This window comes from Cnephaeus nilssonii (genome assembly GCF_951640355.1).
Source record: "Cnephaeus nilssonii genome assembly, chromosome: 15".
Lineage (NCBI taxonomy): Eukaryota > Metazoa > Chordata > Mammalia > Chiroptera > Vespertilionidae > Cnephaeus > Cnephaeus nilssonii.
Window position 1 is genome coordinate 11609862 of NC_137086.1, and position 12027 is coordinate 11621888.

Here is a 12027-nt window from a genome sequence, read left to right on the forward strand (position 1 = left end):
AATCTCTGGGGGCGGGGCTTGAGCAGAGGTACTTTTCAAAAGCTCCTTAGATGAGCTTATCAGTGTGCAACCAGCTGAGGAGTGGGCTTTTTGAGGCAAATTCAGGAGGGTGAACTGAAGCAGAATCCATCTGAAGAATGATGTGAATGAAACAGCTGTGAGGCTTGGAGAATTTGGCTCTCTGAGACCCGGCCCAGGACTCTCTGATATCTTCATGTGGCGCAGTGGGGACATTCTTCGTACAAGACATCTGGGTTTGACTCAGCTACTTCTAGCCATAAATTCCTTACTTAGCAGTTTTAGCCTTCTCATCTGTAAAATGCCAGTCCTCGGGTTTTCTCTGGAATAAAATGAGATAGTAGATGTGAAGAGGCTTTAGAGCCTACACGCATTTCAGGAAGGTGAACATTGAGGTTGCTTTGGGCCCCGACTGCACCCTGACTGCCCACTGTGTTGTGATCCCCAGTAAGTCCCGCTAAGAGGTCAGTGACCCCCATCTATAGGACCACAGAATCTATTGGCTATAGGATTGATGTCCTCAGGCTGTGGAGACACTTCCTCCTCATCCCTACTCACGTAACTCTGCCCGTTGACTTTGAGCTCGAATGGGGAGGGACGGGAGCTTGGTGACAGTGAAAAGGGACTTTGACCTTGACCAATGTCCCCCTCGCGTCTTCCCTAGGAACATGCTTGCCAATTCAGCCAGTGTGCGGATTCTCATCAAGGGAGGCAAGGTGGTGAACGATGACTGCACCCACGAGGCTGATGTCTACATTGAGAACGGCGTCATCCAGCAGGTGGGCCGGGAGCTCATGATCCCCGGCGGGGCCAAGGTGATCGATGCCACTGGGAAACTGGTGATCCCTGGAGGCATCGACACCAGCACCCACTTCCACCAGACCTTCATGAACGCCACGTGCGTGGATGACTTCTACCACGGGACCAAGGTAATGCCCCTCTGTGCCCAGAGTGCCTTCTGCTTTGGCCTCTTCTGTTTCTGGGAAGAGTGCTCTCAAGGGAGCCACTGTGGCAACTAAAATAAAGTGTAGACGTCAATGGTTTTTAGTATATTTACCATTCATTGGTTTTGACTCTTTGTGAAAATGAAATCAGGCGGTATTGTACCCTTGTGTTGGCTCCTTTTGCTCAACGTTATTTTTGTGACATGCACCCATGTTGTTGTGAATCATTTCCTTTCGTTACTTTATAGTGTCCCCCGGGATGATAGACCACCTATCGCACTTACCCATGAGTAGCTGCTAGTTTGAGGCGATGACCAACACTGTTGCCCTGAGCATTCTCACCCCTGTACTTCTGGCAGACGTGTCCGCACACATGTCTGTCGGGCATGTTCCTAGGAGTGGGATTGCTGGGTCATAAGGTAACGCATGCTCAGCTTTTGCCAAATCATTTTCCAAACTGGTTGTAACAGTGTGACTCCCAGCGGTCAGGTAAGAGAGGTCCCAGTATTTGCCATCAACATAACGCTGATACCCAGACGGGTCCATGGTGGGGTCCATTCTGTAGTATGCTCAGGCCTTGCACCAAAAATGACAGCTCTCTGGTTCCTTTCCCCACCTGGGAGACCTTCAGTCCGGGGCCGGATGCCACACTGTCACCACTCTGTTTCCCGGCCTCTCGGAAGGCGGGCTGGCCTTCTTTGTCTTGTTTCCACACTGTCGTCTGCCAGGCCTCATTAGCCGGGAGTGACAGCTTTTCCCCTGAGAGCCGTTAGCTCTTTAGCGCCCGGGAGGACCTCTGCACGTGCAGCTCTGTGCAAGGTGGTGGGTAGCTCTTGATCTTTTCCAGGCCTCTCATCCAGGGGCGCCGCTGCCTCTGGGAATCACATGAAAGCCCCTGCGTGATTCCAGTCCCCAGCGCTCCCATTCCTGCAGGCTCGGGCTACCTCAGGCACCCGCTCGAGGCCAGGCCCTCGTTGTGGGGAATTTAAGGGTCCATAGACCCTGAGCCACCCTGGCTGGTGGTGTCACCTAACAGACCCTTTGGTTATATCCACCCCCTAAACAAGATTGCGCCTTGTCCTTGTCCCCCGGCTCATACTGAGAAAGGCAGTCCTCTCTGGACCCCTGGACCCCTGGACCCCTGCAGTAGACCCTTTCCAGAGTCCTGCCTGTGGCCTCCCATCCTCCCAAGAACTGGCTTCCTGTCCCGTCTCCCTCCTTCCCAGGACCTCTTCTCCCTCCCAGGATTTCCCCTCCACAGTGGTGCTCCTACCTACTGGATATGTTGGCTTCCTCTTTCCTCTCGTTCCTGACCATCTCCTGGGGAGAGAAAGCGCTCTCCTGTTGCAATGCTGCTCCCGGGGACGTGTGGGTTTAATTATTCACACGGCCTGTGGCTCTTGCACAGTCTGCACCCTGATCCATTGCCACTGACCTGCTTCGTGCCTTCTAAGAAAGGCAGCGGTGGGTTCACGTTAAGCACCTGGGTTTATAATGGAATAATAATCCCAAGGAAAAGCTCCCCCGAGTGATTCGCCCAGAGAAAAAGAGAGATCAAGTTGCACCTTTTTGTTCTTGTCCGACGGATCCGTGGGGGCTCAAACTCCGCACCCACTATGCTCTGGCGGGCTTGTCAGTGTGGCAGCAGCAGCCAGGGCTGGGAAAACAAGCCCGTTGAAAGCCTGGCCTTTCTGAAAGCATCTGGGACTCCATTGTCCTGGGTCTAAAGGGATTTCTCCGGCACGTCTTTAACAAACGCCTCGCCCGCCTTTGCCTCTGTCAGAGGCTGTGACAAGCTCTGCCTGGCTCCCCTGGCTCTGCGGTCTCATGCTCACAGCTGGTCACTTGATCCTCCTCCCCACACCCCACCCCCTCCCAACCTTTAGACCCCGCCCTCCCCAAGGCCAGTACCTGGGTTTCCAGACCGCCAGGAGGACCTGCTTGTTAATATTGCAGACTCCACTGAGGACAGGGGTTATCTCCTGTGGGGAGGCGAGGGAATGCGGGGAGGAGAGAGAACCAGTAACAGCAACTGGGTTAATAAAGGTCTAGGATTCCAGGTGGCCATGGGGTCTTTTCTTCTTCTTCTGCCTGACTTGTAAGTTATACTTATTCTTTAGTGTATATCTAATATTACACAATAGCCCTGGCCAGTTTGGCTCAGTGGATAGAGCGTCGGCCTGCGGACTGAAGGGTCCCAGGTTCAATTCCAGCCAAGGGCATGTACCTTGGTTGCGGGCACATCCCCAGCAGGAGGCAGCTGATCAATGTTTCTCTCTCATCGATGTTTCTAACTGTCTATCCTTCTCCCTTCCTCTCTATAAAAAATCAATTAAAAAATTTATTAAAAAATATATATTACACAATAAAAATGTCAGTGCACCCCACCAATGGCTCTCCCTGGCCAGTTGGGAATATCAGAATAGGCTTTTTAAACTGCTGGCACAACCCCTTCACTAAGATGTTGAGGGGGGGGAGGCATGGACAATAGAATAAAAACCTTCCTTGATGCCTTTTCTGTTCCTGCTCCTCCAAAAATATATCAATAACCACTGTGTAGGCTAGGGATAGGGAACCTTTTTTCTGCCAAGGGCCATTTGGATATTTATAACATCATTCATGGGCCATTCAAAATTAGCCTGCTATATTTGGCCAACATTTAATTAACTCACCCCTAATGCCTTGGCAGGACCAGACTAAATGATTTCACCAAAGATTTCACAGGCCTGATATGGCCTGAGGGCCGGACGTTCCCCACCCCTGGTCTAGGCCAGTGGTGTTCAACCCTTGCCAGCAAATTACAAGTTAGAACTATTTGGGGGATTTTCATTTAAATAATACTAGTGTCCAGGCCCCTCCCAGACCAATGAAAGCAATGTCTCTAGGTCTGCCTCTCCCCATTGTATTTTTTAAAGCATCTTTGATGATTCTCACACCGGCAGGCACATGATTAAGGAACTTTCTCGGCTGTTTTGAATGGCACATTGTCCAGGCTGTTACTTCTGTCACCTAACTGGCCCTTGCCAGTCTTCTTTACTTCCTTCTCTCCTACTTATATTCCAGGGTCCCATCACTGGGCTCCCAAACCCCACCCTGTACAGGACTTGCTATGTTTCCCTGGCCCTGTGTTCTGCCCTTCTGTCCATGCCCCATAGAAACCATCAGGGAGAGAGGAGTTGGCCGTGGTAGAGGCGTCATCAAATGAAGTCTGGCTGGGTCCCTCCCTCTTCTCTGATGGTCCAGAGATTCCCTCCTGTCTGTGCCAGAGCCATCTGGCCCCAGCGACAGCCTCCCACTAACTCAGAAGCAGTAGCAGCAGGACATCTATTCTTGTCGTCAACCTACCATGGAAGCCAAATGCTAACCAGAAGGGTGCTTAGCCAGCCTGGGATCTGCCCAGGGAATGTCCAATGGCGTCAGTAAGCTAGGGTGGCCTGTCACATCCCAGCCCCCGGGGCGGGTCCTGACACTCCTCCTCCCACTGCAGAGGCGTCCTGAGGATGATAGGCTAGGACATAAATGAGTTCCCTTTGGTGCCCCACCTGCCAACATCCTGACCAAGGCCCCATTCATCCTGTGTGTGGTTTGCCTTTGAAATTTGCTCTCTTGGAATTAAGCCTTTAAGTGCTTCTCACTTCCTTCTTGTAGCTTGACTCCAGTGTTCTGTCCGTTTCTGTTTAATTCTGGCTTAAAATGTCTTAAGTCTTTTATAAAGCTCTGTAATAGCATTTCTTGCCCGGCCGGTGTGGCCCAGTGGTTGAGCCTCAACCCATGAACCAGGAGGTTACGGTTCAATTCCCGGTCAGGGCACATGCCCAGGCTCGATCCCCAGTAGGGGACGTCAGGAGGCAGTGGATCAATAATTCTCTCTCATCATTGATGTTTCTATCTCTCTCTCCCTGTCCCTTTCTCTCTGAAATCAATAAAATGACATTTCCTGCTTATTGGGATCCAGACTCATATCACCTTGCTCATTAATTGATGTTCCCAAGTTCATGCGTATCTGTAAAAAGCTGGAAGGGACCTTAGAAATCTAGTCCCATCCTCTCATTGATGGATTGATAGGAGGATGAATGAGTTGCCCCAAATCCCAGAGGTAATTGGACCAGAATGCAAGTTTCTCAGTCTGATGCCCTTTTCACCACGCCACTCAGGGGTTCCTGAAACCCGAGAGCTGGACAGACAGTCTGTGACTTCTTGATGGTGCATCAAATAACCTAAGAGACTGGAAGACAGAGAGGCCAGGCCTGGGGTGGAAGCATCAAATAGAAACCAAAAAAAATTGGATTCCGTTTCACTTTTTAAAAAAATATGTTTTATTGATTCTTTTCGAGAAAGAGCAAGGAAGATGGAGAGAGAGAGAAACGTTGATCAGCTGCCTCCCCCAATGGGGATCAAGCCTGTAACCCAGGCTTGTGCCCTGACCAGAAATCGAACAAGCGACCTCTGGGTGCCTGGGACGACACCCAGGGCTCCATTTCAATGCTTAGGGCTGACTGTGTGTTTTAGATTTCAAATGGAATCTAATCATGATGATGATGAATTCTAGTTACGTGTCTCTCATCCTCCTGACAGCAGAAACAGCCAGTCGTAAACTCGGCAGGCACCAGGGCTATTTAAAGGTGCCCTGCTTCAAATCAGTCATCTTGCTTAACGAGACCTTGCTGGCAACTTTCCTTCTGCATCTTCATTAATTGGCAGGCCAAAATGTAGGCCAGGCCGACCCTTCTTAGAACAAATGGAAGAGAGGAGATCTATCGTTTCTTACAAATTTTTCACATCTAGTACTGGGGAAAAAATCTCCTATGGTGCCCCAGCAGCTCCTTGATCCTTACAATAAAGGGTATTTGCAAAGAACTTATCTACAAAGAGGTTGTTGTGTTTTAAAACCTTTGGTTCAAAATAGAAATAAACTCGCCCTCTGTGATAGACCCCAAGCACCTTGGAAACCATTCATAGTTCATACAAGGAGTTCTGCTTTTATACTCTCCTCCTTTAGGGTTTAAAAAAAAAGAAAAAAGGAAGAAGGGAAACACATTACCTACTGGACATATACTTCAGTGATGCATATAGTACATGAATTATATGTTTTTTCCCAATTTTTTCTTTTTCTTAAAGCTTGCACATTTTTTTCATATTTCAAGAATTATTTGAATATGGCCTTAGAGAAAGCTTCAAACGTCTCAGTTGGAAATAGCTCTTCTCCCAGACCTCACTGAGGTTTTCCATATTCCTGGCTAAAGGGAAGGGTCTTAGAGTGGTTTGTTGACAGGTAGACATGGATGGCAGACACCTTACCTTGTCCCCCTGGTGGCTCCTGCCTCCTGGTTCCCTCAGGTTGTCAGGGCAGCCAACCATTTTTCCTCCTTCTGATCCTTTTTTATCTCTTGCTATTTAAAAATTAGGAGCTATAGGATTCTTAATTAATGATTATATGAAGATAAAACTATGGCCCAACTAGAGTGAGAACTTTCTTATTAACCATTATCTATCTGTCATACTACACACACACATTCACACACTTAGACACTTTCACATACTCATAGTCACACGTTCGCACACTCACCCTCACTAATACACAGAATTCTAGAGCTGGAAACACCATTAGAGATGAATGAATCCAACCCCTAATCCATAAATAACTTTCCTATTTAGATTGAAACTCTCCACGGTATTCTAAATTAATATTTTAAAATTAAATTAAATTTGATATATGGTGGGGAATTCTATTCTTGGGAAGAGTATGTATAGAAGGGAGGTCATGCTTAAGTAACCTAGGAAGCCACCTTTTTATTTTTTTAATCTCTGTGTTACTCCTGCCCATCCTCCCCCGCCCCCCCCCCCCCCAGCAAATTGATTAAGGTGTAATTGACACAGAATAAGCCGCTCATTTTATTTTATTTTATTTTATTTTTTAAGCCGCTCATTTTAAAAGTGTGTAGTTTGGTATGTTTTGACATATGTATACACTGGGAAGCATCACCATTAATAATAAGCACATCCGTCACCCCCCAAAAGTTTCTTTGTGGCCCTTGTAATCCTTCCCCGCCCCAGGTAGCCACTGATCTGTTCCCTTCCGTTAGGTCTCCGTTCTTCTCGGTGTCCTTGGTTACCGCCACGCCTGGGCTGCAGCTTCTCTTTTCTGGTTTGGTGCCCTGACTCTCACTTTGCAGGCTTACGACACTCCAGGGCTCCTGTTTGGGAGAGCGGTCTGGCTTCCGATCTCCAAGCCCTCGCCTCAGTGGCCCATCGAAGGATGATTTTCCTGCTGTGTGGAAAACGGAGCTTGTTGAGCTCCCGAAGGGTCCAGGCCCCCCGGCCCCCAGGTGGCACCCGGCTGCACGTGGCTCTCCAGGGGACCGACCCTTGAGCTCCCATCCCCTGCCCTTCCGGCCTGGACCTCAGGCCCGCTGGTCAGAGCACTCCCGTCATCCATTGTACCCTGATTTTTACCTATAAGCCCCTCAGGCAGGTCTTATCCTTCCTTTCCCAGGGCCCCGGGAAGCTGAGTCTCAGGAAGTGAAATAACTTGCCCAGCTAAGAAGTACTGGGACAGGTCTGCCCGCCCACCTGCCAGTTCAGCCCCCATTCCTCCAGGCCAGTGTCCAGGGGGGCCTCAGGCAGGCTCCCCAGCAGTTCGATGGCACTGTTGTCGCTCAGCTTTGGGACCAAAATGAGGGACTCTCAGAGGGAAGACGAGCAAGTGGGGTTACATGTGGCTCATTTCTGGATTGCTGATAAATCCCTCCCCGCTGGCATCTGCGGGCAGCCTGGACTTTTCATAAAGGGGGGTGTGGCCACCGTGCCCACTTTGGGACTCGAAGGGGCTTTGCTAAGGAGGAGGGTGACAAAAGGCCCCTCTGAGCGCCTCTAGTTTAGAATGGTTTCCCTGGGCTTCTCAGAAGCTGGCAGCCATGTATTTCTGCCACAGCTCCCTTTGAGGATCATCTCCGGTCTCCATGGTAACTGCATGTCGGGAGACAGCCGGCTCTGTGCTGTGGCTTTGTATTAAACACAATGAATGTAAATTGGATGCTCGGCAGTGAAGATAATCATTCTGGATTAGAGAGGAAGCCTGGAGCTCCTCATTTCATAATTTTTGATGTTGGCACAATTCTCAGAGTTAGCCCTGTAATTCGAGCCCTGGCCACACCTACCTCTCTGTTTCTGAACTCACTTGGGTTTGTTTTTTGGGTTTTTTTTTTGGACAAGGGACTCTTGGAGCCAGGAGCCCCTCAGTCAGGCCAGGGCTTGAGCTCTAGAAGGGGCAGCCGAAGCAAAGGAAACCTGGGGGCTGCAGACTCCGATGGGCCCTCATTCAGTCTGGCTGTCTGACTTCCTCAGCCTCAGTTTTCTTAACTGTAAAAGGAGGAGAGTAACCTGCACCCTACAGAATAATATTTGTTAAAATGTTATTGTGATCAAATGTACCATTTTAATCATTTTCAAGTGCACAGTTCACAGAGGCATGGAGTGCATTCACAGTGTGGTCACCACACGAATCCATCTCCAGAACGTTTTTTTTTTGTTTTGTTTTGTTTTTGGTTTGCTTCTGTCCAGAACTTTTTCATTTCTTCAGCTGAAGCGCCTCACCTGCTCACACTAACTTCCATTCCCCGCCCCCCCCCCCCGCCCCCCGCACCTGGCAACCAGCACTCTCCTTTCTGTCTCTACGAACTGACGGCTCGTGTAGGTGGAATCCTATGGTATGTGTCCATTTGTGACTGCTTCTTTCCTTCAGCACGATGTCCTGCAGTTCATCCTGCTGTAGCACGTGTCAGGATTTCCTCCCTTTGAAGGCTGGATAGTCTTCCACTGTGTGGAGAGACCACGTTTTGTTTATCCACTGAGGGACACTTGCGTTGCTTCCACCTTTTGACTATTTTTGAATAATGCTGCTATGAACATGGGTGTGCAACTCTCCGAGTCCTTGCTTTCCATTGCAGAGTCATTTTGAGGATCGAATTAGATAATAAACGTTATCTAATTTGCACAGAGCAGGCCATCAGTAAAGGTGAATTTCTCTCCTGCAAGTGAGTTCAGCGCATGCGCTCACTGCCACCGTGGTCTGAGCTTCCGCGAGAGTGCTGTCACCTTTTGCTACGAGGCGCGGGCTTCTGTCTCCCAGGGACACGCTGGTCTGCCATGTCTGGGAATGAACACAATTCAAGAGTTTAGCCCTAACCGGTTTGGCTCAGTGGATAGAGCGTCGGCCTGCGGACTCAAGGGTCCCAGGTTCAATTCCGGTCAAGGGCATGTACCTTGGTTGCAGGCACATCCCAGTAGGGGGTGTGCAGGAGGCAGCTGATCAATGTTTCTCTCTCATCAATGTTTCTCTCTATCCCTCTCCCTTCCTCTCTATAAAAAAAAAAATCAATAAAATATATATTTTTAAAAAAGAGTTTAAAGGGACTGTCTTTTTTAAAAATATATACCGTATTTTCCAGCGTATAAGATGACTGGGCATATAGAAGATTTTCCTGGGTTAAAAAGTCGTCTTATATGCTGGAAAATATGGTATGTTTTTATTGTCTTCAGAGAGAGGAAGGGAGAAGGAGAGGGATAGAAACATCAATGATGAGAGAGAATCATTGATGGGCTACCTCCTGCACGCCCCCTACCCAGGATCGAGCCTGCAACCGAGGCATGTGCCCTGACCAGGAATCAAGCCCAGTCCTCCTGGTTCCTGGGTCGATGCTCAACCACTGAGCCACACCGGCCTGGGCTAAAGGGAAAGTCTTAAGCATGAAAATGTGCCGTGAAAACCATGCATGTTTTTACATTCCTCCCACAGTTGGTATTCATATATTCCTAGTTCCAAAAGGAGACATGTTAGAGCCAATGCATATAATTCCTCATCCGTTATCTATTTTAAGCACACCCTCTGGGAGACCCGGAAGCTGGGGTGGGGTGCCCCCAGGCTCTGAGCTTCTGTGCTTAGTTACTATTTCAGCATATCAGATCTGTTCCCAGTATTACAGAAAAGTGTGGGATTTGGGGTAAAAATACCTAGATCCAGTCTTGGCTCATCTCTGAAAAACCGAGATGATGCACATGTGCTGCATGTGGTGTTTGTGACGATTCGACGAGGGAAGTCTTCTGCTGTGCGGATGACCCACTCCTGCAGCCCTTCGTGCACGGGGGGCTGGTTTGCAACTTTGCAGGCGAGTCCCTCTGGGTCTGGTTTCATCCAGAAGTTTCTAGGTCCCTCCCAGGTGAGCGTATCTGGGTCCCAGGAACCATCCCTCGCTGTGGGTCCTCTGGAATTAGCCTTTCCTGGCTGGGCCGGTGAGAGCCAGCTCCCCTTTGTATCTAGGAGTTTGTGACCAGGGAAGGAGGCAGGAGCTCTTGTGACCCTGCATGACCCCAGCTGCTCCCTGCAGGTGGCAGTCTGGCCTGTTCTTTATTTATTTATTTTTTATTTTTTTTGGGGGGGGGGGGAGAGGAAGAGGATAAGAGAACATTTATTTATTTATAAAATCACAGAGGTTAAAAAAAGTAATTTCTAGAAGAAATGGGCTTAGGAAATGAGTTATAGAGGTAAAGGAAGGGCCCTCGGAGCTTGGGCGTGAGGAAGGTAATGGTTCTGCGCCTTTTGGGGGTGGGGGAGGGGAAAGGAAAGGGAAAAGGAAAGGGAAAGGCGTGGTGGTGCTGGGGGGGGGGGGGGGGAGGGGAGCGCTCTGGGTCCTCGGTCCTAAGGGTCTAAGGGTGGAGACGTCAGGGGAGGTCCCAGGGGAAGATCTCAGTAGAAGATTCAGTAGTTTTCCAGGTGTATCCTTTCAGGTTGTGGTCTCCACTGACTGACAGGCCGGCACCAGGGCGGGGGGCGGGGGTGGGGGGGTCATTATCCCATGCAGCTGGTCCTGAGGTCAGCAGAGGCTGGTTTTGCTGCTATTTTGGGCCTGGAGCTGAACTACAACTGAGGCTTAGATGTCATCTCTAGGGAGGGAAGGTCAGGGGTCGAAACCGCGTGACCAGCGATATGCTAGGGGAGAAAAGTCACCCTGGCCCTAGCCGGTTTGGCTCAGTGGATAGCACGCCGGCCCATGGACTGAAGGGTCCCGGGTTTGATTCCGGTCTAGGGCACGTGCCTTGGTTGCAGGCTCGATTCCTGGCCCTGATGGGGGCGTGCGGAAGGTAAACAATCGATGTGTCTCTCTCACATAGATGTTTCTCTCTCTCTGTGTCTCTCCCCCTCCCTTCCACTCTCTCTAAAAATCAATGGGAATATATCCTCCGTGAGGATTAACAACAACAAAAAGTGCCCCTGGGGGTGAGGTCCCAGGGCCGACCTGTTGGGCAGGAGCCAGGCTGGCTTAGATCAGGACTTTCTGAGCCTGTGTGCTCACCGTCCTTGAGACCCGAAAACCGCCCGGGATTATGCACCTGTCGGGAGGGGGACCCGGGTTTCCTGGGAGGCCTGCACCTGAGCTCTGGAACAGCTCACCTCTTCTGGGAGCCAGAGAGCCAGGTTTCTTGCCTTGGTAGGAGGGTTTGCTTGGCTTTCATAACCCCATCCCAGCCTGGCCTTCCTCCTGCCTCTTGGCTGTTCCTTCCCGGTTTCCTTCCTGGTTTTATCTTTGTCTTAATCTTCCCTACACGTGACTGCTTCTCAGTGTCTTATCCCAATTTGCCTTCTCCTTTTACCCACCTCTCTCTACCTAATCTGGTACCCAGGACTCCACACGCATAGCTACAACTTAGACAGCTCTGTGCACATCCCCCAAGCTCAGCACGTCCACCAGAACGCGACGCCTCTCTCAGGGTTCCCAGGGAACCCTCCGCCCGGGAATGGCACCCCATCCTCCCAAGCCAGCGCTCACTTGCCCAGGACCAAAGACTCCTCGGTGATGCAGCCAGAACTCGACCCAGGCCTCCAGGCTCCCGCGTCCGGCTTCTCCCTCCAGAGCAGGCGTCCTCAAACTACGGCCCGCGGGCCACATGCGGGTGTTTTTGCCGTTTTGGTTTTTTTTACTTCAAAATAAGATATGTGCGGTGTGCATAGGAATTTGCTCATAGTTTTTTTTTTAAACCATAGTCCGGCCCTCCAACGGTCTGAGGGACA

The 12027-nt window shown here is 50.1% G+C and overlaps 1 protein-coding gene across 1 annotated transcript in view; it reads left to right on the top strand.

Moving 5' to 3' along the window:
- Nucleotides 1-686: 686 nt before the first annotated feature.
- DPYSL5 (dihydropyrimidinase like 5) overlaps nucleotides 687-12027 on the top strand; it is a gene marked incomplete at both ends in the record, with an annotated part of 37866 nt that continues 26525 nt past the window's right edge. Inside the window, one exon of the mRNA XM_079792011.1 lies at nucleotides 687-947. Coding sequence (XP_079648137.1) covers nucleotides 687-947 — 261 coding nt within the window. The remainder of the gene's footprint in view (nucleotides 948-12027) is intronic.